The sequence below is a fragment of the Monodelphis domestica genome, chromosome 8 (assembly GCF_027887165.1).
Source record: "Monodelphis domestica isolate mMonDom1 chromosome 8, mMonDom1.pri, whole genome shotgun sequence".
Lineage (NCBI taxonomy): Eukaryota > Metazoa > Chordata > Mammalia > Didelphimorphia > Didelphidae > Monodelphis > Monodelphis domestica.
Window position 1 is genome coordinate 21,510,043 of NC_077234.1, and position 27,546 is coordinate 21,537,588.

The 27,546-nt window shown below is 42.4% G+C and overlaps 2 protein-coding genes across 4 annotated transcripts in view; one reads left to right on the top strand and one right to left on the bottom strand.

Annotated features, from left to right (window-relative positions):
* SMC4 (structural maintenance of chromosomes 4) overlaps positions 1 to 16,432 on the top strand; it is a 35,182-nt gene extending 18,750 nt beyond the window's left edge. Inside the window, exons 10-23 of the mRNA XM_056807384.1 lie at positions 3,833 to 4,066; positions 4,532 to 4,717; positions 5,908 to 6,069; positions 6,451 to 6,676; positions 6,760 to 6,839; positions 8,188 to 8,340; positions 8,592 to 8,718; positions 9,962 to 10,151; positions 11,571 to 11,715; positions 11,935 to 12,108; positions 14,837 to 15,019; positions 15,180 to 15,412; positions 15,886 to 16,069; positions 16,171 to 16,432. Of these exons, the coding sequence (XP_056663362.1) occupies positions 3,833 to 4,066; positions 4,532 to 4,717; positions 5,908 to 6,069; positions 6,451 to 6,676; positions 6,760 to 6,839; positions 8,188 to 8,340; positions 8,592 to 8,718; positions 9,962 to 10,151; positions 11,571 to 11,715; positions 11,935 to 12,108; positions 14,837 to 15,019; positions 15,180 to 15,412; positions 15,886 to 16,069; positions 16,171 to 16,323 (2,430 nt within the window). The 3' untranslated portion in view covers positions 16,324 to 16,432. The remainder of the gene's footprint in view (positions 1 to 3,832; positions 4,067 to 4,531; positions 4,718 to 5,907; positions 6,070 to 6,450; positions 6,677 to 6,759; positions 6,840 to 8,187; positions 8,341 to 8,591; positions 8,719 to 9,961; positions 10,152 to 11,570; positions 11,716 to 11,934; positions 12,109 to 14,836; positions 15,020 to 15,179; positions 15,413 to 15,885; positions 16,070 to 16,170) is intronic.
* A 2,086-nt stretch (positions 16,433 to 18,518) lies between these two features.
* KIAA1586 (KIAA1586 ortholog) lies at positions 18,519 to 23,363 on the bottom strand. Of its 3 annotated transcripts, none has more exons than XM_056807389.1 (2): positions 23,169 to 23,363; positions 18,519 to 20,776 (listed from the first exon to the last, which is right to left on the bottom strand). In XM_056807389.1, exon 2 carries the CDS (start codon positions 20,757 to 20,759, stop codon positions 18,597 to 18,599), a length of 2,163 nt encoding a protein of 720 aa, XP_056663367.1. In that variant the 5' UTR covers positions 20,760 to 20,776; positions 23,169 to 23,363; the 3' UTR covers positions 18,519 to 18,596. The 3 variants fall into 3 exon arrangements, with proteins under 3 accessions (XP_056663367.1, XP_007502354.1, XP_007502353.1); XM_007502292.3 differs by lacking the exon at positions 23,169 to 23,363 and adding an exon at positions 22,607 to 22,783; XM_007502291.3 differs by lacking the exon at positions 23,169 to 23,363 and adding an exon at positions 21,837 to 22,589.
* Between the last annotated feature and the right edge of the window lie 4,183 nt (positions 23,364 to 27,546).

A 27,546-nucleotide genomic window follows, 5' to 3' on the forward strand; every position in this document is an offset into this window, starting at 1 on the left:
GAAGGAATGAAGAAAATGGCATTGACTTATCAGGCACCATGACCAGCATAGGAGGTCCCCTTCTCCCCCCACTCAAGGAGCTTGGGTCCCAGTATAACAAAGGAGAAGGGTTCTTGGTTCTGAGGAGGTGGGGTTATTTAGTGGCTCATTGGAGTATGGAAATTGTGCATGGTCTGGGCCCCTTGGACAGAAATTCTATCAAATAAAATACAGGCTAAGGCTTGAATTAAAATATATTGTTGTTTAGCCCTGTCTTACTGTGTGGGCCCGTTTGGGGTTTTCATGGCAACTGGGATGGTTTGCCAATGTCCTTTTCCAGTTCATTTTACAGATGAGGAAACTGAGGCCAGCAGGGTGAAGTGACTGGCCCAGGCTCACACAACCAGGAAGAGTCTAGAGCTGGGTTTGAACTCAGGACTACCTGAAGTCTAGGTCTTGGGTCTAGTATGAAAGATGCTCTTCCAGGTATGCAGGAATAGGATGACTAATGAACTTTTGGGGAAAGGAGGCCAGCTAATAACTGCTACCAGAATCTATGATTGAGTTATAGTGGCAAAGTATAGTTATGACAGTAGATAGTTAAAACTCCCCTTCCTTGGAGATAATTCAGGGATATAAAAGAAAATCCAGCTGGTGGCCTAAAAGAGTAACTAGGAACATGATGTTATCCGGTAGGAATCAGGTGTCTGTGTGATAGAGAACCAAAGACCAATATCATTTTTGAATGCTACTTTAGAATTTAAAATAAAATCCTGACACAACAAATAAATAATATCCAAAAAAAACTATTCACTCTGCTCAAATTGGAGGTAACAGCTTGTTCAGCATTGGGAAAAGAAGAACAATTATTTTTTTTTTTAATTACAAACTCCATACTTCTTTCCAGAGTTACAGAAAAAAAAACATTGGTTAAGAGTAACACTATGCTAAGAAATCCTAAGAAATGCTAAGGCAAATCCCGGGGGCAGCTGGGTAGCTCAGGGGATTGAGAGCCAGGCCTGGAGACAGGAGGTGTAAAATAAGGGAAGAGAGATTTTGCATTTAGGAGAGAGACCAGTCTCTTGAAGGGACCAGCTGAAGAGAGAATGGAGGAGGGGCAAAGAAAAGCTCAGAGTTCTAAGGAGAATTGAGAACCTTGGAGCCAACTGACAGGATCACTTCCAGCCTGGAAGGTGGAGGAGAAAGGTAGATTTCCTGAAGGCTGAGAAGAGGCCCATTCATTTGAGACTTGCTTTCCCTTCTGAGACTCTGAAACATCTCCACTAAGGCTCTCAACTACAGTTATTTAAAATCCTAAAGAGGGATTGTGGATTTGGACTTCTGACCAGGGCCATCCAGATATATTCTGTGTCTCTCTCTCCCTCTCTCCTTCCCTTCCTCCCTCCCTCCCTCTCTCTCCCTCTCTCCTTCCCTTCCTCCCTCCCTCCCTCTTTCTCTCATTCTTTTGGTCAGTTCTCAGTGGCATGACAGTATTCCATTACAATCAGATACACAACTTGTTCAGCCATTCCTAATTGACGGTTACCCCCCAGTTTAGGTTTTTGCCACTACCTGAAGAGCTGCTAAAAATGTTTTTGTATTATCTGATCTCTGGGTTATAGACCCAATAGTGATACTGCTATGTTAACATGCACAATCTGATGACCCTTTGGATGTGGTTCCATAGTGCTCTCCAGAATGACTATCAGTTCACAGCTCTACCAACAATGCATGAGTGTCCCATTTTCCCACATACCAATCTGAAAGGTGTGAAGTATTTTCTCAATTTGTTTTCCTTCTAATCTTGGGTGCATTGGTTTTGTTTGTGCAAAAAATTATTATTTTTTTAATGTTATCGAAATTATACTTTTTGTTATGTCCTCTCTGACTTGTTTGATCATAAATTCTTCTCTCATCCATAAGTTTGACAGCCAAACATTTCCGTGTTCCCCTAATTTGGAAATAGCTAATAATGGTACCACCCTTTATTTCTGAATCAAGTATCCATTCTAACTTTATATTGGTATGTGGCATGAGATGTTGGTCTATACCTAGTTTCTGCCATACTATTTTCCAGTTTTCCTTGCAGTTTTTATGAAATAATGAGTTCTTCCTCCAATAACTGGAATCTCTGGGTTCATTGAACACTAGGTTGCTATGGACATTAACTAAAGCTAGCATTTCTAGTACAATATTAAAATAGTAATGATGATAATAGGCATCCTTGCTTCACTCCAGATCTTCCTGGGAAGAATTCTTACAATTTATCCCCATTACAGATAATGCTTGCTGTTGATTTTAGATAGAGATACCATTTGTCACTATAAAGGAAACTCTTTTTATCCCAGTGTTTCTGTTTTTATAAGGAATTGGGTGTTTTATTTTGCCAAAGAATTTTTTTGCATCTAGAGATAATCATGGTTTCTTTTAGTTTTGTTAATATGGTCAATTATACTAGTAGTTTTCCTGATATTGAGCAATTCTTGGTATAAAACACACCTGGTCATAAGGTATGCACCTTGTGATATAATGCTGTAATCTTGCTAATGTTTTATTTAAAAATTTTGCATTAATATTCATTAGGGAGATTGATCTATAGTTTTGTTTCTGTTTTACTTCTTCCTAGATTACCACCATATTTATTTCATGAAAGGAATTTAGAATTCCTTCTTCCCCTTTTTTTCCAATTAATTTTTGTAGTATTAGAGTTAACTTAGTTAACTGTTCTTTCAATGTTTGTTAGAATTTACTTGTGAAACCATCTGGCCCTGGGGCCTTTTTCTTTGATGATTTATTCAATTTCTTTTTCTGGGATGGAGTTGTTTACTCTGTTACCTCTTGTTAATCTGGGCATTTTATATTTTTACAAATTAGATTATCAGATTTTTTTGCATATGATTGGGTAAACTTCTCTCCCAATAATTGTTTAATTTCTTCTTCCATTGTTATGTTTTCCCTTTTTTTATTTTTGATATTGGCAATTTGGTTTTCTTCCCTTTTTAAAATCAAATTAACCAGTGGTTTATCTGTTTTTAATTTTTTCATAAAACTAGTCCCTTGTCTTATTTATTCAGGGGTCTTTCTCGATTAATCTTTCAGGATATCCAATCTGGCATTTAACTTGGTATTTTTATTTGTTCTTTTTTTAGTTGCATGCCCAAATCATTGATCTGTTCTATATTTTATTGATGTAGACATTTAGAAATATAAAATTTCCCCCTAAATACAGCTTTGAGCACATCCATAAATTTTAGTATGTTGTCTCCTCATTGTCACTCTATTTAATGAAATGATTGATTGTTTCTATGATTTTTTCTTTGACCTCATGTGTTGTTTTTTTAATCCCTTCACTTAGAATAGTGCTAGGCATATAACAGATTCTCCTTAAATTTTCCCAAGATGGCTTCAGCTCTGAAGCTGAGGACAATACTTTGGATGCTATCCATTCCATTAGTCTGAGAACCAATTCTGCAAATGATTCCTATAATATTCCTTAATTTGTTTATATTTGCAACTTGGTAACTTTTGTATAGAACCTAAAAATTCAGGTATTTTAGGGAAATGTTGAGAAGTTTGAATGCTTATTTAACATCAGTCACAGCCTCGAGCAAATTTAACTACCTGGTTCATAATTCTGCTCATAAAAATATGTCTAGTTAAATGATCATCTGTACTTTCCAGGGCAAATAGGGCCATTTACGCAAGTATTACTGTCTTATACTATTTATGGATTAAAACGAGGTCTAGAGGTTTGGAGCTATTCCTGTCAGACCTTATATAAAAGTGTTTAGTTATTTTCAACTGTAGACTTAAAACTATTTCAGATTTAATGGATTCTGTGAAATATTAACAGAGCCAAGAAAAAGAACTCATGGAATTTAGTAAAACCGTAAATGAAGCCCGATCCAAGATGGATGTTGCTCAGTCTGAACTTGATATCTACCTCAGTCACCATAATACTGCTGTATCTCAATTAAGTGAGGCCAAAAAGGCTTTAACTACAGCTTCTGAGACTTTGAAAGAAAGGAAAACTGCCATTAGAAATCTTGAAATTAAATTGCCTCCTACTGAACAGGACCTAAAGCAGGTAAATTTTGTTTTTCATAATTCACTTATAAATTACTTAGGTTCTTTCTAATACTGTGCTTTTTGTTTGCTTTCTTAATCTTTCTTTTCTCCAAATGTATTTTTACTGCCTAATGAGAAGCTTTGTGTAGCTAAATATATGGTAGTCAGGTTGGATCTATCACAATTTCAAAGTACACTGATATAAATTTTAAAAGCTTATTAATCTTTGGTTCCAACCTCCATTATAGACGCTGCCTATTTTTATGCTATTGCTGTGTCCTATGCAATGGTTCTTTTTTCCATTATTAATTAGAATACTGTTCATTTTATGCTTGCCTTTTATATTACAATAGTATATTTAGATATTAGATGCTAAAATAAACATTATTAGATAGTTTGCCCTTACTGACAGTTGTTACTCCTTTTAAGATGGAATTCTGAGATTCTTTTCCATTTTCATTTGTTTAAACATTTTATTTTTTAGAAAGAAAGTGAACTTCAGAACCTCACGAAAGAAGCAATAGATCTTGACAGTTCAGTTCGAGATCTTCTTCAAAAAGTTGAAGAAGCAAAAAGTTCTCTTGCAACAAATCACAGTCGAGGAAAAGTTCTGAATGCACTGATTCAGCAGAAAAAATCTGGCAAAATTCCAGGAATATATGGAAGATTGGTAATTTTGAATACTTGATGATTGAGGGGTTTGTCTATCTTATAAACTTTCAAATGTTTGTACCCAGAGATGATCAGTAATACTTTTAGAAGTTTCTCTTGTTAGTGCAACTATTTTCTTATGAACATAGAAAATATTTTTTTATGTCATTTGAAAAAGGCATGTCTATTCAAATGTATGTTTTAAACATAAATTCTAACATCTTGTCAACTTTTCCTGGTGATTTTTCCCCCTTTGGTTTTTTCCTATGTTAAGTTAGGACCCCTACATGTTGTAATTGGTGACATGCTATTTAGTCTCACCCATATTTGTTACACATTTACAAAATATCAAAACAAATTTTTTTCTGATTCTTTTACATAAACAACGCATTAATAAATTACTTGGCTACATTTAGAAGCTTTATCTATACACCTTAAAAATGTCAAGACTTCTGGTAACCAGTTTTGTGTGTAGTAATTTATAATTCATGTGAAAACTCATCAGCTATGACTAGGTCTAAGTTCAAAATCTCCATTGTTCCTTGGGATCAGGAATGGTTATTTCCCATTTAGTACTTTCCATGTGGTACAGTATGTGCTAGCCATTTGAAGTACAAAGCAAGGTAGGAAAGGGGAAATCAGGAGAGAAATATTAAATAAAATATTTTATTTCTATAATATTATATAATAGTATAAAAGTATTTAAAAGAATATTAATAAATATTAAATAAAAAACAAAAGTGAAATTATCGAGTAAATTTTGTGATCTGCAGATTTGGCAGGGAAACTGCTTAAGTTGTTTTTTTTTTTTCACTTTGGTCAGCTACCTGACAAAATGCATTAGAGAAAGTATATTTTAATTATGAAAGTATACACTTTTTTGATTTTTGTAAATGATAGCTACTGCTACTACTGATTAACACTTGGCAGTATGGTTTAGTTGATAGAGATCAAAAGACCTTGGATTCATTGCTTTCTTGTAATACCCTATTGTCCATATCACCATGTGGGTCAGTCCCCAGACCCTACATACTAAGTACCCCAGGGATCTCTCCTCTGAATGCCTTTAGGGGCCAGGAAATTGCTGACAGGTTAATGGAGGGAGATCACAGATTGAGGAGCCACAAAAATGCGCCATATTGGGAGATAAGCTTTAAATTATTCTAACAATCCTTGTCAATAACTTGACAAGATATCTTGTCCTTTCAGGGAGATTTGGGAGCCATTGATGAAAAATATGACATTGCCATTTCATCGTGTTGTGGTGCGCTGGACTACATTGTTGTTGACACTATTGATACAGCCCAAATCTGTGTGAACTTCCTGAAGAAACAAAATATAGGAGTGGCCACATTTATTGGATTAGATAAGGTAAGTACTTGGAGAAAATCACTTTTAATATCTTGAAAAGTTTCCCTTATCAATTTAGCAGCCTTCGAAGAAGAGTTGTCTGCTTTTGGAATGACACTTTTACTTACAGCTTTGGTTTATGTGTTTTTAGAAATTGAATTCCTACAATATCCTTCCTTTCCATCCTCCTTCAGAAATTATTAAAGTACTGTCTTATATTAAAACTTTCTTTTCAATAATGCTAAGCTTTTAAATAAAAACCCTCATCTTTACTATATTTTTCTCATGGCATCATGTAAATAGTATTCAAAAGAGACTTTCTGAAGGCCTGAACAATGACTATGCCTGATTTATAAGTTTGCTTCTAAAAATGATTTCTTCATTTTCCTTAATCCATTTTAGATTAAAGTTTTAGAAAAACATATGAACCCACTCCAAACCCCAGAAAACACCCCTCGGTTATTTGATTTAGTTAAAGTAAAAGACGAGAAGATTCGCCGAGCCTTTTACTTTGCTTTACACGATACTTTAGTAGCTAACAACTTGGACCAAGCAACAAGAGTGGCTTTTCAGAAAGATAAAAGGTGGAGAGTTGTGACATTACAAGGACAAATCATTGAACAGTCAGGTAACAAAAAAAAATTTTTTTTCATTCCCATCAAACAATTTAGGAATTATTCTGTCCAAAACTGACTGTGTTCTCTTCCCAAGGGACAATGACTGGTGGTGGAAGCAAACCAATGAAAGGTAGAATGGGTTCTTCATTTGTTGTGGAAGTTTCTGAAGAAGAGGTGAGTGTATAGATCAAGTTAGACACATGATGAATATTTAAGTAGTGATGAGATTTTTTTTTCCCCCCAGAAATGGCTTTCAGTCTATTCTTAATGAGTGTAAATATGCCACTAGAGATCATTGTACACATTCCAAACTCTTTCTAGATTTTGTGCTCTGGCACCTGTTACTAATGTGGTAACCTATTTTATGAGTGACAGTCATTTTTTGAAAGTCCTGATGAGTGATTTTGCTTTAAAACTAACATCTCCAGGGCATTCCTTTCCACTTTTGGATTATTCAACAGTTAAGAAGCGTATATCAGGCTAACATCTGATTCTCTTAAAAGTTCACTTACTTTTCCCAGCACTCTCTGATCTCTGCTTATCAAAGACCTTTCCTAAAATTCAAGACCAAACTGAATGCAGTATTCTATTGAAAGAAGCTCCCCACTCTTGCATACAATCCCTTCTATAAGGCAGTCTGGTGTAACTTTATTGAATGATGTTGCTCAGTATCTTAACATACTGAATTTTCAGTTTCCTAATACCCTCAAAGATAGAAGGAAGCAATCCTAGGAAAGGCAGCCTTCTTCCCCTGATATTATTGCTATGGCTACTTTAAACTCTCTTAGTACTTTCTCATTTTTAACCTTTGGGTATTCTCGCCCATTGATGATCTGACCAGATCTAGACCCTGATTCTCAAATGACTGCTATGCCTGTAACTATAGTCATTTCCTATTCTATTTGGTGAGAATTAATTTCTAAAAATACATTCCATTTGGAATGCCTTCAACATTGTTATGTCAGTACTCATAAGATTGCCTCCTATCCATCTAAGAGGCATTCGTAACTTAGAGAATTTGATCTCTTTCATTTCTAGACTCTAGGTCATATTTCCATGTAATCTGCACACTGAAATAATAACTAAGAATTAAGATGTATGTTTATCTGTTGGAAAAGACCTTATCTAGTATCCCTTCTTATGGACACCATATATCATGGTGCTTGTTAGTTCTTTGCATGAAATAAAATCCACTTTGTCCATTCCTTTGTTTCACTCTCCAGCTTGGTAGTTTCCTGATTGATCTGATTTCTAGTAAAAATGTCATTCAGAATAAATAAGGTTGATGTCTTTTGGTAAGATGTCAGCTGGTTGGTTGTTAGATGGGTTGCCAGGAGCTGGGCCAGATACTATCCCTTGGCTGTTAACAATGTAGAATCAAAAAGGGCTGCAAATCCTAAAGACTTTCCAATGGTGGTACCCCCACCAGGCAAAAGGAGTATTTCATGAGCTGCATCTATAGCTTATAGACTAAAGAACATGTCCATGGAATGTCTGAAACAGCTGCTGGTTTTCTTTCTAGGTAGCCAAGATGGAATCCAAATTGCAAAAGGACTCCCAGAGAGCTGTCCAGGTCCAAGAACGCAAAGCACAGCTTGAAGAGACCGTGATCAAACTGCGTCACAGTGTACAAGACATGAGGAATACATTGGAAAAGTTTACCGCGAGTATCCAGGTGTGCAACTTGGAGTGAGTGATGTGTCAGAGAGAGGAAATGGGAAATGATGAGATTTGCTAATAGATGAACTCCCAGTGTTGGGTATATTATTTGTCTCACGTGGTGAAGTGTGTGACACAGATAGCACAGCTGGCCTTGCCAGGTGTGCAAAACAGTTTGCATATTTGATCTTGTCTGTTTTAAAAGCACATTTGACATTTGAATTAAAATTACTCCCTCCAGTGTGACCCAACTTTCCTGTTTTGTAGAGTTTATCAGAACAAGAAGCATACTTGGATATACAAGTTAAAGAACTTGAAGCCAATGTCCGTGATACTGCCCCTGACAAAAAGAAGCAGAAATTGCTAGAAACAAATATAAATATTTTCAAGAAAGGTATGGTTTTTAAAAGTGAAATGTAGTCATATTTAGAATTCTCCACTTTTAGATGTGATTTTGTCTGAGCCAAACTCTCCACCCTAATATTACCATGGCAACACTATGGTTGTTTCCAAGTGGCCAGACTTCTCATGATCAGTCTCTGAGCTTAGTTCTTTTACTGGATGTGCCTGAAACTGTCCCAGAGATTCTTCTGCAATAGAAGTTTCCAAAAATGTAGGGTGATCCTCACACCACAGGGTCATATTACAGTAAACACTTAGTAAAATAAACCCCACAAGGTGATGTTTTTAAGATCTGAAATGTCTGAAAGGTAAACCAAGGAAATGTTCAGAAATTCTATTTCTTTCAAATGAGTTGAGTAACTTTGCAATGTGGCAAGGGTATTCTGGAGATCTGCATGCATGGAACTTTGCTAGGCATTAAGGGCTTGTAATAAAAAATAAACTGAGGAAACTGTTACTGCTTGAAATGGAGAAGGTAAACTGAGGGGAACCTGTTTCTTACAATGCAAAATCTCTTCTCTCTCATGTCTCTATCACAGGCTTTACAAAAGATATGGGATGGATTGTGGCCCTATAAGCATCTTAGAATTTAGGTGAGGGACAGCTAGGTGGCTTGGTGAATTGAGAGCCAGACCTAGAGATGGGAGGTCTGGGTTCAAATCTGGCCTCAGACACTTCTCAGCAGTGTGACCCTGGGCAAGTCACTTACCCCCATTGCCTAGCCCTTACCACTTTTCTGTCTTAGAACCAATACCCAGTATTGACTCTTAAGATGGAAGGTAAGGCTGGTTTGGGGCGGGGGGGGGGGGGGGGGGGGGTGTAAGAATTTAATTGGTCAAAGACTTAGGACCTAGAGAAATCAAAATAATAAAAAACCCTATAATTCCAGGCAAAATATGTGTGCTATAGAAAAAGTGAAGACTTGAGCATATAGCATTCCTTCATAAAATGCTCAGGGATTCTTAATTTTGTTAGTCCAAAGCCATTTTGCCTGGATTACTTTGAATGAAAATATTTGCCCTTTGAAATTTACTCATAATAGTGTTAAATTTAACCTAAAGAACATTTTTTAAAAGTTAAGTTTCATCTAGAATCCTTTGTTCATCTGATATAGAAATGCTTGTTCGTGTCAGTTGGTACAATATCTATATTGTAATAAAGAAAAGCTCATTATGGTCCTCACTTAGAATCTTGGGCTCAGGCTCCTTTTTCCTTTTTTTTTCTTTCCTCCCCAGAATATGAATGTGTTGCTGCAAAGGCTGGCAAGGTCGAAGCTGAAGTCAAAAGACTACACAATTTAATTGTGGAGATCAATAATCATAAACTGAAAGCCCAGCAAGACAAGCTTGACAAGATAAACCAACAGCTGGACCAATGTGCATCTGCCATCACAAAAGCTCAAGTAGCAGTAAAGACAGCAGACAGGTAAAGGCAGCAGCACCCAGAGCCTGTGGCTCACCTGCCTGGAGGTCCAGATTATTTGTTTGCCAATTGTCTCTAAATCCTTGTTACTCAGATACGTTTATTATACAGACTCAATTCTAAAAGGGCTCTGGTAACTTATAAAGAAAAGAAAGTATTCTCCACATTGTTTTCCAGCCCTTTTCCAATTGAAGAACTCTAATAATTGGTATGCAAGTCCCAGGAACAAAACTCTTGAGCTATCCTGGGACTTATTCCAGAATTATTGGTAGGCTGAAAGGAGAGAGGGAGGAAGCAGGGTTGTAGCTATGTCATATACTGTAGAAGTTGTGGGGAAATGGAGGTCAGGAGGAAATGAAAAGGGAGGAACCATAAATTGCTTTTTAGTTCATTGAAATAGATTGACCAATATACATAGTATCATTTAACAAAAATGCCCCACATAGAACTTTTAACTCTTTAAACTGGAGGTTTTTTAAAGATTTCGTAAAATGTTCTTGATTTGAAAAAATTGTGTTTATATCATGATTGTACAGTCTTAAAAGCATAACAACCCGCTAGATTATCTGAGTGCCAATTATATAAACTGTTTGGGGCATTTGATTGCTCAGTGGCATCTCCTCCAGAGCAAAAACAGTCTGTTTGGCATCAATTTCAATGGGTGATCTGTTAGAAGAGAAGGAGATTGAAAATTGCTCAAATAAGGACTTTGGATTTCACTTAGCTGTACTAGCCATTACCCCCTAGGCCTCAAATCGTTACAGATAAAGATGATTTATTCCCTTTTGACCCCCTTTTCAGTTTCTTAGTTGTAAAAATTGTCTTATAAAATACATTTTAATGCCATTCATTCAATTTTATACACCAGAATGATCTAGTAATAAAGTAGCCACAGAGCTATGGTTTGCAATTAGATCTTCTATCAAACCTTCAATGCTCTGTATCTTGCTCCCTCCCATATGGCCCCACTACACCTCGCTTAGGGTCATGTTAGAGGCAATTCTTTGGGAATAGTGTTTTCAGTGTCTCACAGTTGATACGGGGCAACAAGAAAAGAATGAGGAATTAGGTTGAAGTGAGGTACATTTTAGACCTTTAGTGTTTCTGGTGCTTGCAGCCAGCTAGAAATGCCCAGTGCTGGTGGTGGCCTTGGGCATGCCCAGATGATCTATTTTTCTCTGTATTTGGGGGCATTGGTCCATGGATTTTATCTAACCAAAGTGGCTATGCTATATGGGCTATATTAAGATGGTTAAAGGGGGGAAAGTGTTTATCACAGACATCCTAAATCATAAAGAAGACTGTTTTAGAGGTGTCACACCAGCTGCTTCAAAGGACAGCTGGCAGAACAAGCTAATCAATGGATTGGGGGGGGGGGGGCATAGTAGTTCTCCTGTAACCATCTGGTGTTTTTGTGTTTAGAAATCTTAAAAAAGCACAAGATTCTGTCCTTCGCACAGAGAAAGAAATAAAGGATAATGAGAAGGAAGTAGAAGACCTCACCCATGAACTCAAAAACCTCGAGGAGAAGGCAACTGAAGTCATGAAGAATTCCAAAGAAGCTGGGGTGAGTTGAGTGTACTCAGCTTGGAGCAGGGGAGGGGAGGTGTCCTAATAGGGGGCAGAGAAAGATCAGAAAGCTTGCTTTAAATTTCCTCCAGAAATGTAAAATGTTGGTGAAGAGGACCCAGCACATTGTGGTTAACAGATAGTTTGTGCTTTTTCTTTTGAAGGAGTAGGGGACTAAGATCTTTGAAGGGAAAAATATTGTTATCTATTTACTTAGGAGTCCTTGCCTGAGATCCAGAAGGAGCATCATAACCTGCTACAAGAAATGAAAGGAATTAAAGAAAATGAACATGCCCTACAAAATGATGCACTTAGTATTAAGTTAAAACTCGAACAGCTAGATAGTCACATTTCTGAACATCATTCTAAAGTCAAATACTGGGAGAAAGAGGTAAGACTGGATGGGGGGTTAGCAACTTGGAGGTGAATTTTTTTTTCCTTTTATTGCTAGTCACTGTTACTATTTTGAGTTTTTCCCTATACATAAATCTTACTCTAGTCTGAATATTAAAGAATAAATGAAACTTAAAAGGAACCTCCTTTTTATGTAGAAAATGCTATAGATGAGAAGTTATTTTTGCTCCATACAGAAATCACCACAGCTCATTTAGCCATTTGGTTCTCTCTAAGAAAACGTTTTCGTGAAACAGTTGTGATTGTTGGCTATTAATAAGCACTTTATAATCGGAAACCATTGAATATAATCACTAATATTTTTTCATATCCACCTTTATTTAAAAGTAAGCCAATTATTTTAGTTCATTTTCACTTTAAATTTTTACTGGTGACACATTGTAAGGTGTAAATCATAATCATTAAAAATTCATGTCCAAATTGAGGCCATCTTGCCTGCCTACAATTGAGGTGATAGAAAGGAATATACCCAAGACCCCTTCCACAAAACTTCTCCAGTCAGATCTAGAAAATGCACCAGACCAAACCCTATTGGTGAAATCCAGGGGAAAACCCCAATGAGTTATTTTTCCAGCCAGGAGTGCAATGATGTTTGGATATTTGGTTGATAGTGGGAACTGGTACAGAGCATTCCAGTGCCCAGGGAAAAGCTGTGCGCCAGGGCAAGGGGAGATCCCAGGTTATATCAGGGCACTTTTTGCAACAGGTTTGTTAGCCATTACCCAATTGTGGGTCCAGATCTCACAGACTGTAAGAAAGGGAACTCATGCCCAGGCAGAATTCCGTGATAGAGAGCAGTTATAGGCCTTAGGCGAGTACAGAAGTAAGCATTGGCCCTGTGGCACAGATGACAGAAGCAGAGGAAGGTCCAGTTTCTATCCCAGGCTCAAGCATACAGAAGAATAACCAGAGCAGGAGGCTAGTCAGTGATAGCTGATGGGAGCAGTGAAACTTGGCAGATCCCCAGCTTGAGATGTTTCTGAGATCCTGGAATGACACAATGTTCAGTACCCCAAAAAAAAGCAACAGTGGGACCAGCCCAGACCTAGACCCTTCTTCCAAAAGTGTATAGAGCCTGGCCTTGAGGTTGTCTCAAGTCAAGAGCATAGATTTGAAGAATAAGCAATCGAGAGCAGCTTGGTACCTCAGTAGATTGAAAGTGAGGCATAGAGTCCTGGATTCAAATTTGTCCTCAGGTACTTTGTTATGTAACCCTGGACAAGTCACTTCACCTCCATTGCCTAGCCTTTGATTCTAAGATGGAGGGGGGGGGGGGGGCATTGTTTTGTTTTAAAGGCAACCCAAAAATGAAATCTCACACCCAAAAAACTATTGTAACAATAGGAACACTTACTAAAAGTTTTCGAATGTGTTTATAAATGAAATGTGAGCAGTAGAGAGGGAAAAGAGCTATGGAAGAGGAACTAACATCTTCGTAGAAAATCTTGCCTAAGCAACCAATTCCCTGGAAATTAGAATGGATCAAATAGAAGCCAGTGGCTCCATGAGACAACATGAAACATTAACACAAAGTCAAAAGACTGAAAAAATGGGTAGGGGGTGGGAGAAGGTATCCTAGCAAAGGCAATTCATGACCTGAGGGAACAGGTTAAAGAACTCAAATAGACTTTTCAAACAGCATGACCAAAAAACAAGATCCTGGGCCTTTGTATATCAAGAACTCTTTAAACTGCCTCCTCACTTTCTGAAACAGAAGGCAGAGTTGAGGTCATTAGAATCCATTAGACATTTCCTGAAAGAAATCCTAAAATAAAAAAATCTCAGGAACCAAAATCCAAATCTTCCCTGTCACCAAAAACAAAAAATGCTACCAACAGAAAGAAATAAAAATTCCCAGACCAAGTTACACCTGATTTAACAGCCGCCATCACAGGAGCAGAAAACGTGGAATGAGAGATTCCAGGGCAAACAAGATTGGGCTGACAGCTAATAGCTAGCCTTCTAAAATGCTGTGAAATGGGCATTTCGTGGATAAGCATTGCTGAAGAAAAGCGCTATGGAGAAACTTTGAAAGCCAAACATAGGCATTAAGAGAAATAGAAAAAAGGCAGAAGCCAGGAATGAGCCACGTAAGAGATTCATTGGTCATACTGTAACATGCAGAGATGATACAGATGTCCACTCTGAATTCTAACGGGGTCAGATTCAGAGCGCCTTGGAATGACTGTATGATCTTATTAGACTTATGCCATGAACACAGCAGAGAAATGGCAGCTGGAGTGGGGGAGGGGCAGGGGAAATGGAGAGAAGATCAACCCCGCTTATGGAGATGCAAAAATATTTGCAGTTCTTTCAGAGGTGGAGCTACCTGTTAGTACTCATCTCTGGGTGATGCATCTTGATTGACCCTTGATAAGTTGTATGATTTTATTGGTGTCAGTATTCCCTCTTAGGTCCAATGTTTATGAATTGCTATACCCTGGGTTTGGAATTTTTTTATCTAGCTAAAATATATGCATAGATACAGATAGCAGTTAACTAGCTATAAAATAAGACTATCCAAATAGTCTTATCACAAGGAAAATGTGAGACTTAAAGAACATAGTTTAGTCATTTGACATCTCTCCAGATAAGGTGGTTCTTTATTCCATGATTTTTTCAGCACAATAAATGTCTTCATTATTGAACTTTTTGGCACACTGAGACTACCATCTCTAAAATTCCTGTTTAAAACAAAATTGTAGATTTCAAGAATATCATTGCATCCAATAGAAGATAATCCAGTTGAAGAGATTTCTGTTCTAAGCCAAGAGGATCTTGAAGCAATAAAAAGCCCTGATTCCCTGACTAATCAGATTGCTCTTCTGGAAGCCCAGTGCCATGAAATGAAACCAAATCTTGGTTCCATCGCAGAGTATAAAAAGAAGGTGTGTGAGGGTGTTCTAAGGGGATTATTCAAAACTATAGTTATCCCACTTATTTGCTTTTCATATAATTAATGTTCACTTTTAAAACCTGTCTGATATTTAAATTTTTTTTAGTTTAATATGGGTTTCCTGGCTTTTGTTATTCTAATTCATCTTGCAGGAAGAATTGTATTTACATCGAGTGGCAGAATTGGACAAAATTACCACCGAGAGAGAGCGCTTTAGAAATGCTTATGAAGATCTTCGGAAACAAAGACTTAATGAATTTATGGCCGGTTTCAATATAATCACAAATAAACTGAAGGAAAACTACCAGATGCTTACTTTGGGAGGAGACGCAGAACTGGAACTGGTCGACAGCTTGGATCCTTTCTCCGAAGGCATCATGTTCAGGTTTGTAATTGCTGTTGGTTGTTTCCACCACGGGACTGACACCATGAAGCAGTCTGCAGAGTAGGTCTGGGCCCTTCTCGAGGCCTCGCCGCAGAGGCTGCGTCCTCTGGGTAACACAGTGAGAAAGTGGCAAAAGCGAGGGCAGGCCTCCTGCAGCAGGTCCACCTTCATGTCTTCCTGGCGCTCACCAGCCTGAAGAGTCACGGCCTCTGCTGTGGGCTGCTCTGAGGCGGAACGGTGGGGTCACGCGCAGCTGAGCCTTGAAAGGAGGGATGGGGGCCCAGGCTGATAGGAAGCAGAGCTTTGAGGGGAACAGAAGAGAATTGTGCCGCGTGACTCACTCCTGGCTTTTGTCACGTCTAAAATGTTTGTTAGACTGTCCGTGGCACGCATCAGGCAGTGGGGGTGCTGGCTGGCTTTGACTGGCGTGGGGGCTCGGCATTCTCACCTCTGACACTTGGTCACTCTTTTAGTGTTCGTCCACCCAAAAAAAGCTGGAAGAAGATCTTTAATCTTTCAGGAGGAGAAAAGACGCTCAGTTCGTTGGCTCTGGTTTTCGCCCTCCACCATTATAAGCCCACACCCCTCTACTTCATGGACGAAATCGATGCAGCCCTGGATTTCAAAAATGTGTCCATCGTGGCCTTCTACATCTACGTAAGTAGACTTCTCAGAACCCGGATCACATGCTTCTACCACAGCTTTCGGGGGAGGGTGTATAATATGTCATTGTGATCATTTGTCTTCTTTTTCTTTAGGAACAAACAAAAAATGCCCAGTTTATAATCATTTCACTTCGAAATAACATGTTTGAGATCGCAGATAGGCTCATTGGAATTTACAAGACCCACAACATAACCAAAAGTGTTGCAATAAATCCAAAAGTCATTGCATCGAAAGGACTTTGCTGAACTAGATCCTGTTACAAGTTGGTGAAACGGGAACCAACACATGTGTATTATTAAGCTATACTTTTTGTACTCCTACTTTTGTAAATATATCTTCATCGACTGTTGTAGAGATCTGATTTCCCCTGGTGGCTCATTGTCCTGCTTGGCAAGCCCCGTGGCTTACCCTCCTAAGGACCTGAAAAAAAGCAGCCGCCGCCACCACCAACGCCTCACCCTCACGAGTCACCAAAACCCAAACCTGCTGGAGGGGAGACTCCTGGCTAATAGCTAGGGGTAAGCCCTGGGAGGTTTGAGCCTCAGGGGGTGAGGAAAGAGGAGCCTTTGCCCACCCAGGAGAGCAGGTAGACCAGAAGGCTAGGAGGGACCCCAGGGGCTATTTCTGCCCAGTCTACCCTCATTTTACACAGGAAGAGACTGAGGCCCAAAGACATAGACATGTCCTCATTTAGCCTCCAGATATAGGATTTGAACCCAGAGCCTCTGAAAACTCCAGAGCCAAACCCCTTGTATCTTTTTGCTGCCGCTAGCAGAGGGGCATATTTTATATCAGACGCATCCTTTTAAAACGGGTTCTGCCTCCTCTGAGGCTGGCATCCCACCATGACCCCTGATTGACTCATCAGGGGGCAAGAATGCATGTTTTGTGCTTGGCTCATCCTGCACTGCTCTTGTATTATTGATAATGTTCGAACAATGGAGGATTCTCCAAGTGGTCTGGGATGGGCTGACATCCTGGCACTAGTCTGGTTGAGGCCCCACTGAGGGCTGAACTGGCAGGGAGGGATTCGGGCTGGGGGCTCCTCACTTCCCATTGCCATTCCGCCTCAGTAAAGCCCAGCACGACCTGATGGGGAGGGTTTGAGGGTCTCTGATGGCCCCCCTGCAGAGAAGGGGGGCTGCGCCCCAGATACTGAGGTACAGGGGGCCCCAGCAACGGCGCCTTCCCACTAGGATGGCACCACGGCACTTGGTTGCTGATTGTCTTTGAGACCACCTCAGTGGCCATTCCTGGAGACGACGGGACCTTCCTCCGTCCTGGTCTGAGCCCCTTAGACCAGGCAGCCATCAGCCGACTGACCAATCGATGGCTTTGGAGAAGACGCGTCTGCCATGTCACCCGCACGCCACAGCACCTCCCAGGCACTGGTTGGTTTCGATGTCATCACTTTCAGCTTATAGGAAGCAGCAGGTTCCATTGAATCCACTGTTGTCAGAACGAGCCCAGACACTGCGGCTCCTGGCTGCTGCCTGGAGCCATGCTGGGCTCAGGCTGGGATCCTGCAGATAGCTGGGCGCCATCAGGAGAGGGAGGGGGCTCAACAAGACAGACTTGGCAGGTCGCTGGGGGCAGTGAGGGGCCGAGTTCAGGGCTGGTGGGTGGGAGAAACTAGGCTGAAGTTCCTTCCTGTCGGCCCATACGTGCCCAGTGCACCTGGCACCCAGAGGAGCTAGGCCCAGGGACAGAGGAGGCTGACCTCCCACCTCCTTCAGGAGCGCCTGGCCAGCCTGTTTTGCTGGGACCCTGGAGTCCTGGGCCTACTCTGTGCCCGTCTCCGGGGCCTGGTGACACTTGGCCAGGGTCCTGCAGGAAGCCTTCCCCAGAGCGGCCACCTGCCACAGGATGTCGAGGATTTCTGGAGGATGGAGGATCCGAGGGGCACCCGGGTGGGTATCCATGGGGTGGATGAGTTCAAAGAAGAATATTCTACTAGAGGGCCGGGCTTTTGCCCCTTTGTATGCCCAGCACTTGGCCCCGTGCCTGGCACATAGTAGGTGCTTAATACATAAACAGCCTTTGTCTGGCATATACTGTGCCAAGCACAGGGCTAATAAGCACTTTCCAGATATTTCATCTACTGCCCTGCAGGGAAGGGAGGTGCTAAAAGCTTAATGCAGTTAAAATGAGAAGAAAAGCAAGTTTTTCTCCAAAGTTTCATTTCTAAGCACTAATGGGGAATGGAGGTAAATATCACAAAGAGCCATTCCCCCAATGACAAATGGTCAAAGGATATGAAGAGGCCAAAACCCAAAGGCTGGGCAACCTATAAAAATGCTCCAAACCCCAGCGGCCCCCACCAGAGGGCTGTGGGGTGGCAGGGGGAGGTCCCGGGCACTGAGCCCATCCCAAGGCGCCTCCTGCTGGGACACCGGCACTGAGCAGCGCTGGAGGAACAAAGGGCCTGCGTGCACCTCCGGGAGTTCATTATAAACTTTATTGATAGAAAGGCTCTAGTCTATACACACATTTACAAATAACGAGGGACTGTACAAAACTACCGCAGATTCCACAGAGCCAGTCTGTCTTCGTAGAAGGCTCTGGTGGCTTTTTTCCGGACTCTTGTGTCCGTGGCTAGCCTGTGGTGGCAATTCATCCATGATTTGACATATGGAGTTGCATCCCAATCTGCTAATTCTTTTCCCAGTAAATTTATTGTCATAAAATCCGATATGTGATCGACCTTTAAACTACTTCTCACCCTTGTACAAATTACGTTCATTAAACCAAAACCTCTCTCCACTTCGGCACTGCCGACGGCGATAGTTCTGACTATCTTCTGTGCTTCTTGTATGGTTGTGGGGATGGGAGCCTTCTTTGATTTTACATTATTGTCTACAAAATCCCGAAAATCATTCAAATCAATTTCGTATTTTAGAATTTCACTTAAATGATCCAGCTTTCTTTCCCCAGCTATCCAAGGCAACGTTAGTTCTTCGTAAGGCCAAGTTGATGGTTCTAATAAATTGAAATAACTCAAAATGCCTTCATCATCATTTCCCTCCAACAAAAGACGTAAGTGCATGTGCTGAATTATCTTTTCCAATAACAGATTCCTAGGAAGAGTATTAAATTTATTATTTTTATTAAATGGAATGTCTTTAAATTCATTGGACTTAATCAGATCCTCGATCTGAGATTCATATTTCCCAGGACGAGTCTTTAAATTTTCCAGAGCTTTTATGGTACATTGGATTAATTTTTGAGCTTTCTGAATATTAGTTGATCTTGACTGCAATGCAGTTGAGAGTAATGAAAATTCTTCAAGAATGTCCATCGTTAGAGCAAGGTCTTTCAAGAAATTAATGTTAGCTAATCTCTTTGCCAAACCAGAATAAGAAGAAGACTGGGAAAAGCTGACGTATAAAGCAGGATATGAACGCCAGACAGCGGTAGCAACTCGTAAACTACATGCCGCCCATCTTGGTCCCAGGACTCGACCAATTTTAATAATTTCAAGTTCAAGTTCTTTAGCTATAGTTTCTAGCTCAGTGTGACTTGTATTAGATAGGTGATAAATAGAATAAGTTTTATCAAGAAACATTTTTAAATGATTAACTTGTTCTATTTCAGATATTGAATCATCAAGTGATAACTGCAGTCGGTGATTCAGACAGTGCCAAAGGATGATTTTAGGGAAATTTTCCAACAACTTTAGTGCCACTCCAGACTTTCTTCCCAGCACTGAATTAGCACCATCAGAACAAAATGCGATTAAGTTGTCATTCAAATAGTCATTATTAAAGCCACAATCATTTAAAGCGGATAATAATGTACTGAAAATACAGTCGGCTGTCATTGACATTAATTCTTTTAAAGCGACGAATAACATTACAGGTGATGGGGCTGACTGGACCGTGCACTGGAGATAAATCACTAGGGTGCTCTTCTTCGAAACGGCAGATGTCTCATCAATGACGACACAGATTTTGGCATTCTTTTCTATAATATCCCTAAATATCCTCATCTTCATCTCTTTTGCAATATGTTCTGCTATTCTGGTGGCGCTGTATCGGGTATGTAAACAACTGCCTATATCTTCTCCTTTTTCTTCTTGTAATTCTATGACCCCCTCAATATCAGATAATGGTCGGTTACATTTTACTAAACTGTAAACAGTATTGAAAACTTTGACCGTCGCGTCGATATTTTTGATGCTCAGCTTAGGTGCAGAACTGGAAACTGGGTCACTAGATGTAGGTCCTTTTATCAAGTCCTGAATTGTATTATGGGCTTTAGAAACATCATGTTCTCTCATTTTCTTCCTCAGAGAAGCCTGTCTGGTAATTTTATTACTTCCATTGGGGGTTACCAAATAGGCGATCCACTCTTTGGACACATGGACGTGCTTTTCTGCCCTGGCTCCTAGGTGCTGGACCGTCGAGCAATCCTTACACCCTAATTTACCTTCTTTTATTTCCAGCCACTTGTACTGATCTGTGAAGAGAAGGGCTTGCTTTTTGCTCCAGCAGTCTGGAAGCACAAGGTGGTCCACGGCTTCCTTTGATGAGCAGGATGGTTTCTCTCCCGTGATGGGCTCGGCCCTGGGGTCCTTTGGCTGCCATGCTCCACCATGATTTTCATTCATCTCCTGTTCTGCACCCATTTTCACCTTCTTCACATTTAAAAAACTAAACAGATCACTCCGTCGTTTGGGCATTTTAGGGATCTCGGAATCTGAAAATTAATTTTATACTGTTAGTAAAACTCGCCTGTCTCTTGCATGTAAAAACTTAGTGATTGATTTATATCACTTTGCAAATAACGTGTTTGAGGCTATAACTTGCTATTTCTCACAAAATTCACTGTCCCCGTTTCTAATTTTGGCAGCAGCTCCAGAGAGATGTCCATCTCCTTCAGCCAGAGTCCCTGGTGCCCCTGATGAGCACCCGCCTAGCCCTGACCTGTCTTACCTAATACACATTTATTCCAGATCACATTGCTCACCACCTCTTGGAAGGGGAGAGGAGGAGGGAGGTAGACAATGTTGATCCTATGACTTCAGAAATTTATGTGGAAAATGGTTACATGTAATTGATAAACTATTTTTTAACAAAATGAAGCGCCCCGAGACAAACTACAGCAGCCAACGGAATGAGTGGCTGGCGGTGTGAATTCTGTCCTGAGCAAGTGCGGGAGGTGCATCCAAAGTCAAAATGAATACATAAATAGGTGGTGGTATTCATGGTATAAAAATCTTCTGGAACAAAACAATTGTGTTGTGGATAATGAAGAACTAATAAGCTTCTAATGAATACCGTGTCCCCATTTGAATTCGTTTCTGAGTGCTTATTCCCTTTATTTTTAATAGTGTATTAATGGTAAGTTTACGTAGAACTTAATTTCGAGGGATGGCTGTGTTTAACAACTAGATCACAAAACTAAAAATTTAACTATAGGCTCTCATGAGCAGGTACCAGTCCCGTCAGGCACACCAAGGCCTGTAATGGAGGTGAAAACCTTGACCCAGACGATTTCCCTCCCCAGCTCCTGTTCCAAGGAGAGCTGCTTTGTAAAATGTCACAATGCCCTGGGACCTGGCCGCCTTTGGTCTAGAAGGCAGGGAGTTACCAAACATTCACGACAATCGAGACTATCCACTGTTTAAGGCTTAGGAAAATGCCAGGGACAGTGGCCGGAGAGCCCAGTGGTCAGCTCCCACCACGCTGGGACAAACGTAGGTCAACCAGGCGCCCTTCGTGTTGGAGGAGCAAACGAGTGTCCTGCCAAGTCCCACCAACTGAAAAGCTGCTCCTGGAAAGTCCTTCCAGAGTCTCCTGTTTTTCCTTATTTCCTCCAAAAACGCCGGAGCTGGAAGCTGCCTCTTGGCCGAAGTCTCCCAGGTCTCGCCGCATGGGCGCAGCTTGGCAGGGGGAGGGGGGAGGGGCTCAGCCCTCCCTTTCTGAATAGCGAGGGCGCTTTGGGGATTGACCCTTTGGAGTCCGGGAGGGCCTGGAAAGGGTGGCTGGGCAGGCCAGACCCTGCGCGAGCCCAGTCCCCGCTGGGAGCCAAGCGTCCCCGGGGCACAGGGCGGGGTCGGCAGGCTTTCCTTTAAGAAATGGGGAGAGACGAGCCCCGGGAGTCCGGGCCTTAGCTTGAAGCAGGCGGGCACGGGGTGGGGACAGCGTTCTCCCTCCGGATCCCGTCCTGCAGGGGCAAGTCCCAGCGGGCGGGTCAACGTTTGACTGAGCCGGTTAGGGCCGGCTCCCTTCACCCCAAGGCGTGTTGGGGGGGGGGGGGAGCATCTGGAAGGAGAGATGAGCCGTGAGGGGCAGAGAAAGAGAAACGCATAAGGGTGGGGAGGAAACCGGCAGGTAAACTGAGGCAGGAGGAAATGGGGACACAGTCCGGAACAGAGGCTGGGGGTTAACTAGGGGAACAGTGAGTGGAATATGGGGAAGGGGAAAGGGGGGGATAATAGAGGCATAAGGGAGATGGAGGAGGGGAACCAAAGAGAATTGGGAGACTGGGGGCCCCCCTTCACCCTCGGCCCCAGCACAGACTCACGTCCGGCGGGAGCTGCCCGACTCCCCTCCTCCCAGCAGCTACGGGGAACCCCGCGGGAGCGGCCTCCTCCAGTTCAGGCTCATGCCCTAGCCCCGCCCCCCTCCTTAGCCCCGTGTCCCGGCCAAGCCTCGCCGGAACTCCATTGCGCAGGCGCTGCATCTTTCAACTGCCGGGCAACCGCCCACCCGGAGCTGAGGGGCGGGGCTCCTAGAGCCAAAGCGGGATCCTGGCAATACGCAGGCGCCAAGGTGCTCGCGGAGGTAGCTGCGGATGCGCTTGCCCCAAGGAGGGCCACGCCCTCCCTCCCCGTCCCTGTAGCCGAGCTGAGGCCTCAGGACCGCGGACGGGATGGCGCCCCCTGTAGCCGGGATGGGACAGAACAGGGAGGGAACGGGAGAGATGGCGAGGGCGCTCCGCATAGCTCCAGCACCTGCTGGATCAATCAGTCCAGAGCCCCTGCTCTGGCCTCGGCCGTACTGCCCAGAGCCCAGGCTCTCCCCTTGGTCGGGGTCCTGGACCCCTGACCGCCCAGAGCTGGGCCCCTCCACGCAGGACTGAGTACCGAGGAAGCCAGAGCCCGGGAGCGAGCTCGCTCAGGCGCTGTGCCAGGCGCTGGGCAGGCTCTCCCTCTGCTCTGGGGGCACAGGCCAAGGCAGGAGACCACATGCAGGATGGCGGCGTGGCCGACTCTTCAGTTTCGTCGGCCCAAAGCCGGAAGTGGCGCAGTCCTGAGACCAGCGGAAAAGTGGGCAGCCGGGGCGGACGGACTCCACATCCCCCCTCACGGCGCTAAGATTCAGACCCCGAAGGGTCTCCCCCTGCTGCGGGGCGTTAGGGAGGCCCCTTCTCCAGCTTCGGGCAGAGAAAGCGCCCGCAGGAATGCCGATGGGGTATGGCGGGTCCTGGCCCGGCTTCTATGCTGCCCAAACAATTCCTGGGACAGAGAGGCTGGAAAAGGCCAAGATTGGGGCAATCCTAGCCATGCCCGGAGCCGCTTCCCTTCCCCTCCACTCACCTCTCCCACTAGGGATCCAGAATCTCCAGACCCATCCCCCTGGGCTGAGGAAAGAAAGGAAGCAAGAAGACCCTGGTTGGGGATGAGCCTCCACACGCCCTACCACCCCCCTTTTTTCCATTCATTGTTCAGTAGTTCCGACTCCTGACGACCCCATTTGGGTTTTCTTGGCAAAGATCCTGGAAGGGTTTGCCATTTTATTTTACAGATGAGGAAACCGAGGCAAACAGGTTCAGTGACTTGCCCAGGATCACATAGCTTAGCCAGTGCCTGAGGCTGGATTTGAACTCAGGTCTTCCTTACTCCAGACCCGGTGCTCTATCCAGCTCACCACCTGGCTGCCACAGAAATAGAGTTCATTCTAGAAGGAGGGATGGTTTGATCTGCGAGACCTAACCTGAAGCTGTCTCTCCTTTTAAAAGATCCAAAGGGTCGCGGGCTCCTTTGGCTCAGGTGCCCGTAAGGGGACAGTATCACGTGCTCAGCAGTTTGGAACTATGCCCAAAGGGCCATAAAACGGCACAGCCTTGGCCCTCCCCATACAAACCCCAGAGAGATCAAAGAAAGGGAAAGGGACTGATTGGAACCAAACTATTGCTAGCGGCTCTTTCTGCGGTGTGGGGAAGTGGAGGGGATGCCCGTCATTGGGGAATGGCTGAGGGTGCGGAATAGGATCGTGCAGGATGATGGCAGAAGACTAGACTTCCCGGAGCTGCTGCAAAATGAAAATAAGCAGAACCAGAAGAGCGCTGTCCAGTCCCAGCCACATCCTAGGACGATCAGAGGTGAGCAAGGGCGCCATTAGCCCCCGGAGAATAATCCAAGGCAGCAACTGCAAAGGGCTGAAGAGATGTTCTCCGCCTCCAAAGAAAGAACCAATGAGGGGGATGCAGAGGGAGCCATTGGCTCCCGGAGGATGATCCAAGGCAACCAGCTGAAGAGATGTTCTCCGCCTCCAGGGAAAGAACCAATGAGGGGGATGCAGATCGACTCAGGCAATTGCTCTACTTCATTTTTCTTGGTTTTGTTTTTGTTCTTGGTCTGTTTTTTTTTTTTCAACTTGGCAAATAGGGGAAAAGATTTTGCATGACTACACACATAACCTATATCGAATTGCTTGGTGTCTCCGGGAGTAGAGAGGCGAAGGAGGGAGGAAAAGAATTTTGATCTCAAAATTAAAAAAAAAAAACAGAAGTTAAAATTGTTTTTATATGTAATTTGAAAAAAATAAAAATGTTTATATAAAAAACAAAGGCGATAGTACCGGAAGGGTACTAAGGGGAGAAGAATCGTCCTCTCAATGTGTAGGTTCTTTAGTGAGTCAGGCACGACTGGAAACAGGCCCCAGAGCTCCTGTGTGGTCCAATTAGTAGTAGAGTCTGCAGGGTGGCCCTTGTTTACATTTATCTGGGACAGGTTTGACTATGATGAGTTTCCTTCCAAAGACAAATGAATGGTGCTAAGTGGTAGGATTAAAATTCAAAAGTAAGCAAGGCTGTCCCACCCTCCAGGAGCTGACCCAGCGAGGAGCTGTGGTCAGAGAAGTCACAGGGATGCCATTTCCCTAAGCAATGACTTGAGTGCTGGACTCGGAACAAAAACCGTGAAGGGAGGATGATGGAGAAGGAAGGGCTCGAGGCTCCTTGGTAGAATGACGGCTTCAGATGACAAACATCACCTGAGCCCATGAGCTAGAGGGGGCCACCACCGTTGTCAATGACTGAATCTCCAATTGGCCACCCAAAAACTGCGTGGATTCAGCCATCCAGAACCTGGGTATTCGTTGTGGAAAGTTCCCTACTAGACCCAATTGGTCCCCAGAAAGAAGCTTGTTATTATATTGTACTTTTAATAGTGATCTCATCAAAGCCCTACTTGGAGTGCAAATGTTATGTTCATCGCACAAAGGGGGAAACAAGCCCAAAAAGGGACTTGCCAGGTTATAGGGCTCTCACCAAAATTGGCAGGACCAGGATTGCAGCTCCCTCTGCCGGTCTCTAAAGGTTTCCGAGGTGTGGATCTCGACCCAGAAACTGGACAATGACCTCTAGGGAGCCCAAGGGCCCCTCCAGGACGCCACTCACCTGAATGAGTGAACTCCCTCTTCTGCTCAGGTTGGGGCAGGACTCTTAGTCCAAGGGGATGTGGAAAACAAAGCTTAGTAAGCCATAGAATCTTCATTGTAAACAAGGCACACAAATTATGGAACGTTTGAAAATTCCAAGGCAAGCAGTTCTTTCTTGGAGCTAGAAAAAATCATAAACATGTTTTGGAAAATAAAAAGCTAAGAATATTAAGGGAATTAATTTTATTTTTTTTAAATATATTTTATTTGATCATTTCCAAGCATTATTCGTTAAAGACATAGATCATTTTCTTTTCCTCCCCCCCACCCCCCATAGCCGACGCGTAAGTCCACTGGGCATTAGATGTTTTCTTGATTTGAACCCATTGCTTTGTTGATAGTATTTGCATTAGAGTGTTCATTTAGAGTCCATCCTCTGTCATGTCCCCTCAACCTCTGTATTCAGGCAGTTGCTTTTTCTCGGCGTTTCCACTCCCATAGTTTATCCTTTGCTTATGAATGGTGTTTTTTTCTCCTGGATCCCTGCAAGTTGTTCAGGGACATTACACCGCCCCTAATGGAGAAGTCCATTACGTTCGATTATACCACAGTGTATTAGTCTCTGTGTACAATGTTCTCCTGGTTCTGCTCCTCTCGCTCTGCATCACTTCCTGGAGGTTGTTCCAGTCTCCATGGAATTTCTCCACTTTATTATTCCTTTTAGCACAATAGTACTCCATCACCAACATATACCACAGTTTGTTCAGCCATTCCCCAATTGATGGGCATCCCCTCGTTTTCCAGTTTTGGGCCACCACAAAGAGCGCAGCTATGAATTTTATTTATTTTTTTAAACCCTTACCTTCCATCTTAGAGTCAATAGTGTGCATTGGCTCCAAGGCAGAAGAGTGGTAAGGGCTAGGCAATGGGGGTCAAGTGACTTGCCCAGGGTCACACAGCTAGGAAGTGTCTGAGGTCACATTTGAACCCAGGACCTCCCTCTCTAGGCCTGACTCTTAATCCACTGAGCTACCCAGATGCCCCCGGGGAATTAATTTTAAACAATATTAAAGAAGGCAGCTTAGCTGTACCAGATCTCAAAGTGACAACCATGGAAACCATTTGGTACTGGCTAAGAAATAGAGGGGTAGACCAAGGGGAAAGATTAGGCACTCAATACACAGTAGACAACGACCACCGAAACTTAATGTTTGACCAACCCAAAGATCCTTGGAAGAAGAACTCGTAATTCAACAAGAACTGCTGGGAAAACTGGGAAACAGAATGACAGGAACTAGTCATAGACCAACATCTTGTGCTATATTCTAAGGTGAGGTCAAAACAGAAACGTGATTTTAAAATAAAGGATGAAACCATAATTAAATTAGAGGAGCATGGAATAGTTTACTTAGTGGATCTATGGGTAAAGGAAGAATTGATGTCCAAATGAGACACAGAGACCATTACAAGATGGAAAATAGAGAACTTCGACTACATTAAATTAAAAAGGGTTTGTGCAAACAAATCTGATGTGACCAGGATTAGAAGGGAAACAACTGAGGGAAAAAATTTTATATTATGTGTCTCTTGACAAAGGCCTCATTTCTCAAATATATAGAGAACTGATTCAAATGTACAAAGCATTCTCCAATGGACAAATGGTAAATGGATATGAATGGGAAATCCTCAAATGAAAAAATTAAAACTATCTTTAGTCATAAGGGGAAAAAAAGCTCCAAATTACAATTTATTTGAGAAATGCAATTTAAAACAACTGAGGTATTACTTCAAATCTACCAGACTAGCTACTATGACAAAAAAAGAAAACAATAAATGCTGAAGAGGATGTGGGAAAATTGG

Excerpts from the sequence above, each read along its gene's own strand:
- KIAA1586 (XM_007502291.3), bottom strand. The coding sequence starts at position 21,954 with ATGCGGCGAGACCTGGGAGACTTCGGCCAAGAGGCAGCTTCCAGCTCC. Across the intron at positions 20,777-21,836 it reads CAGGAGCAGCTTTTCAGTTG|ATTCCGAGATCCCTAAAATG; the intron begins GTGGGACTTGGC and ends ATTAATTTTCAG.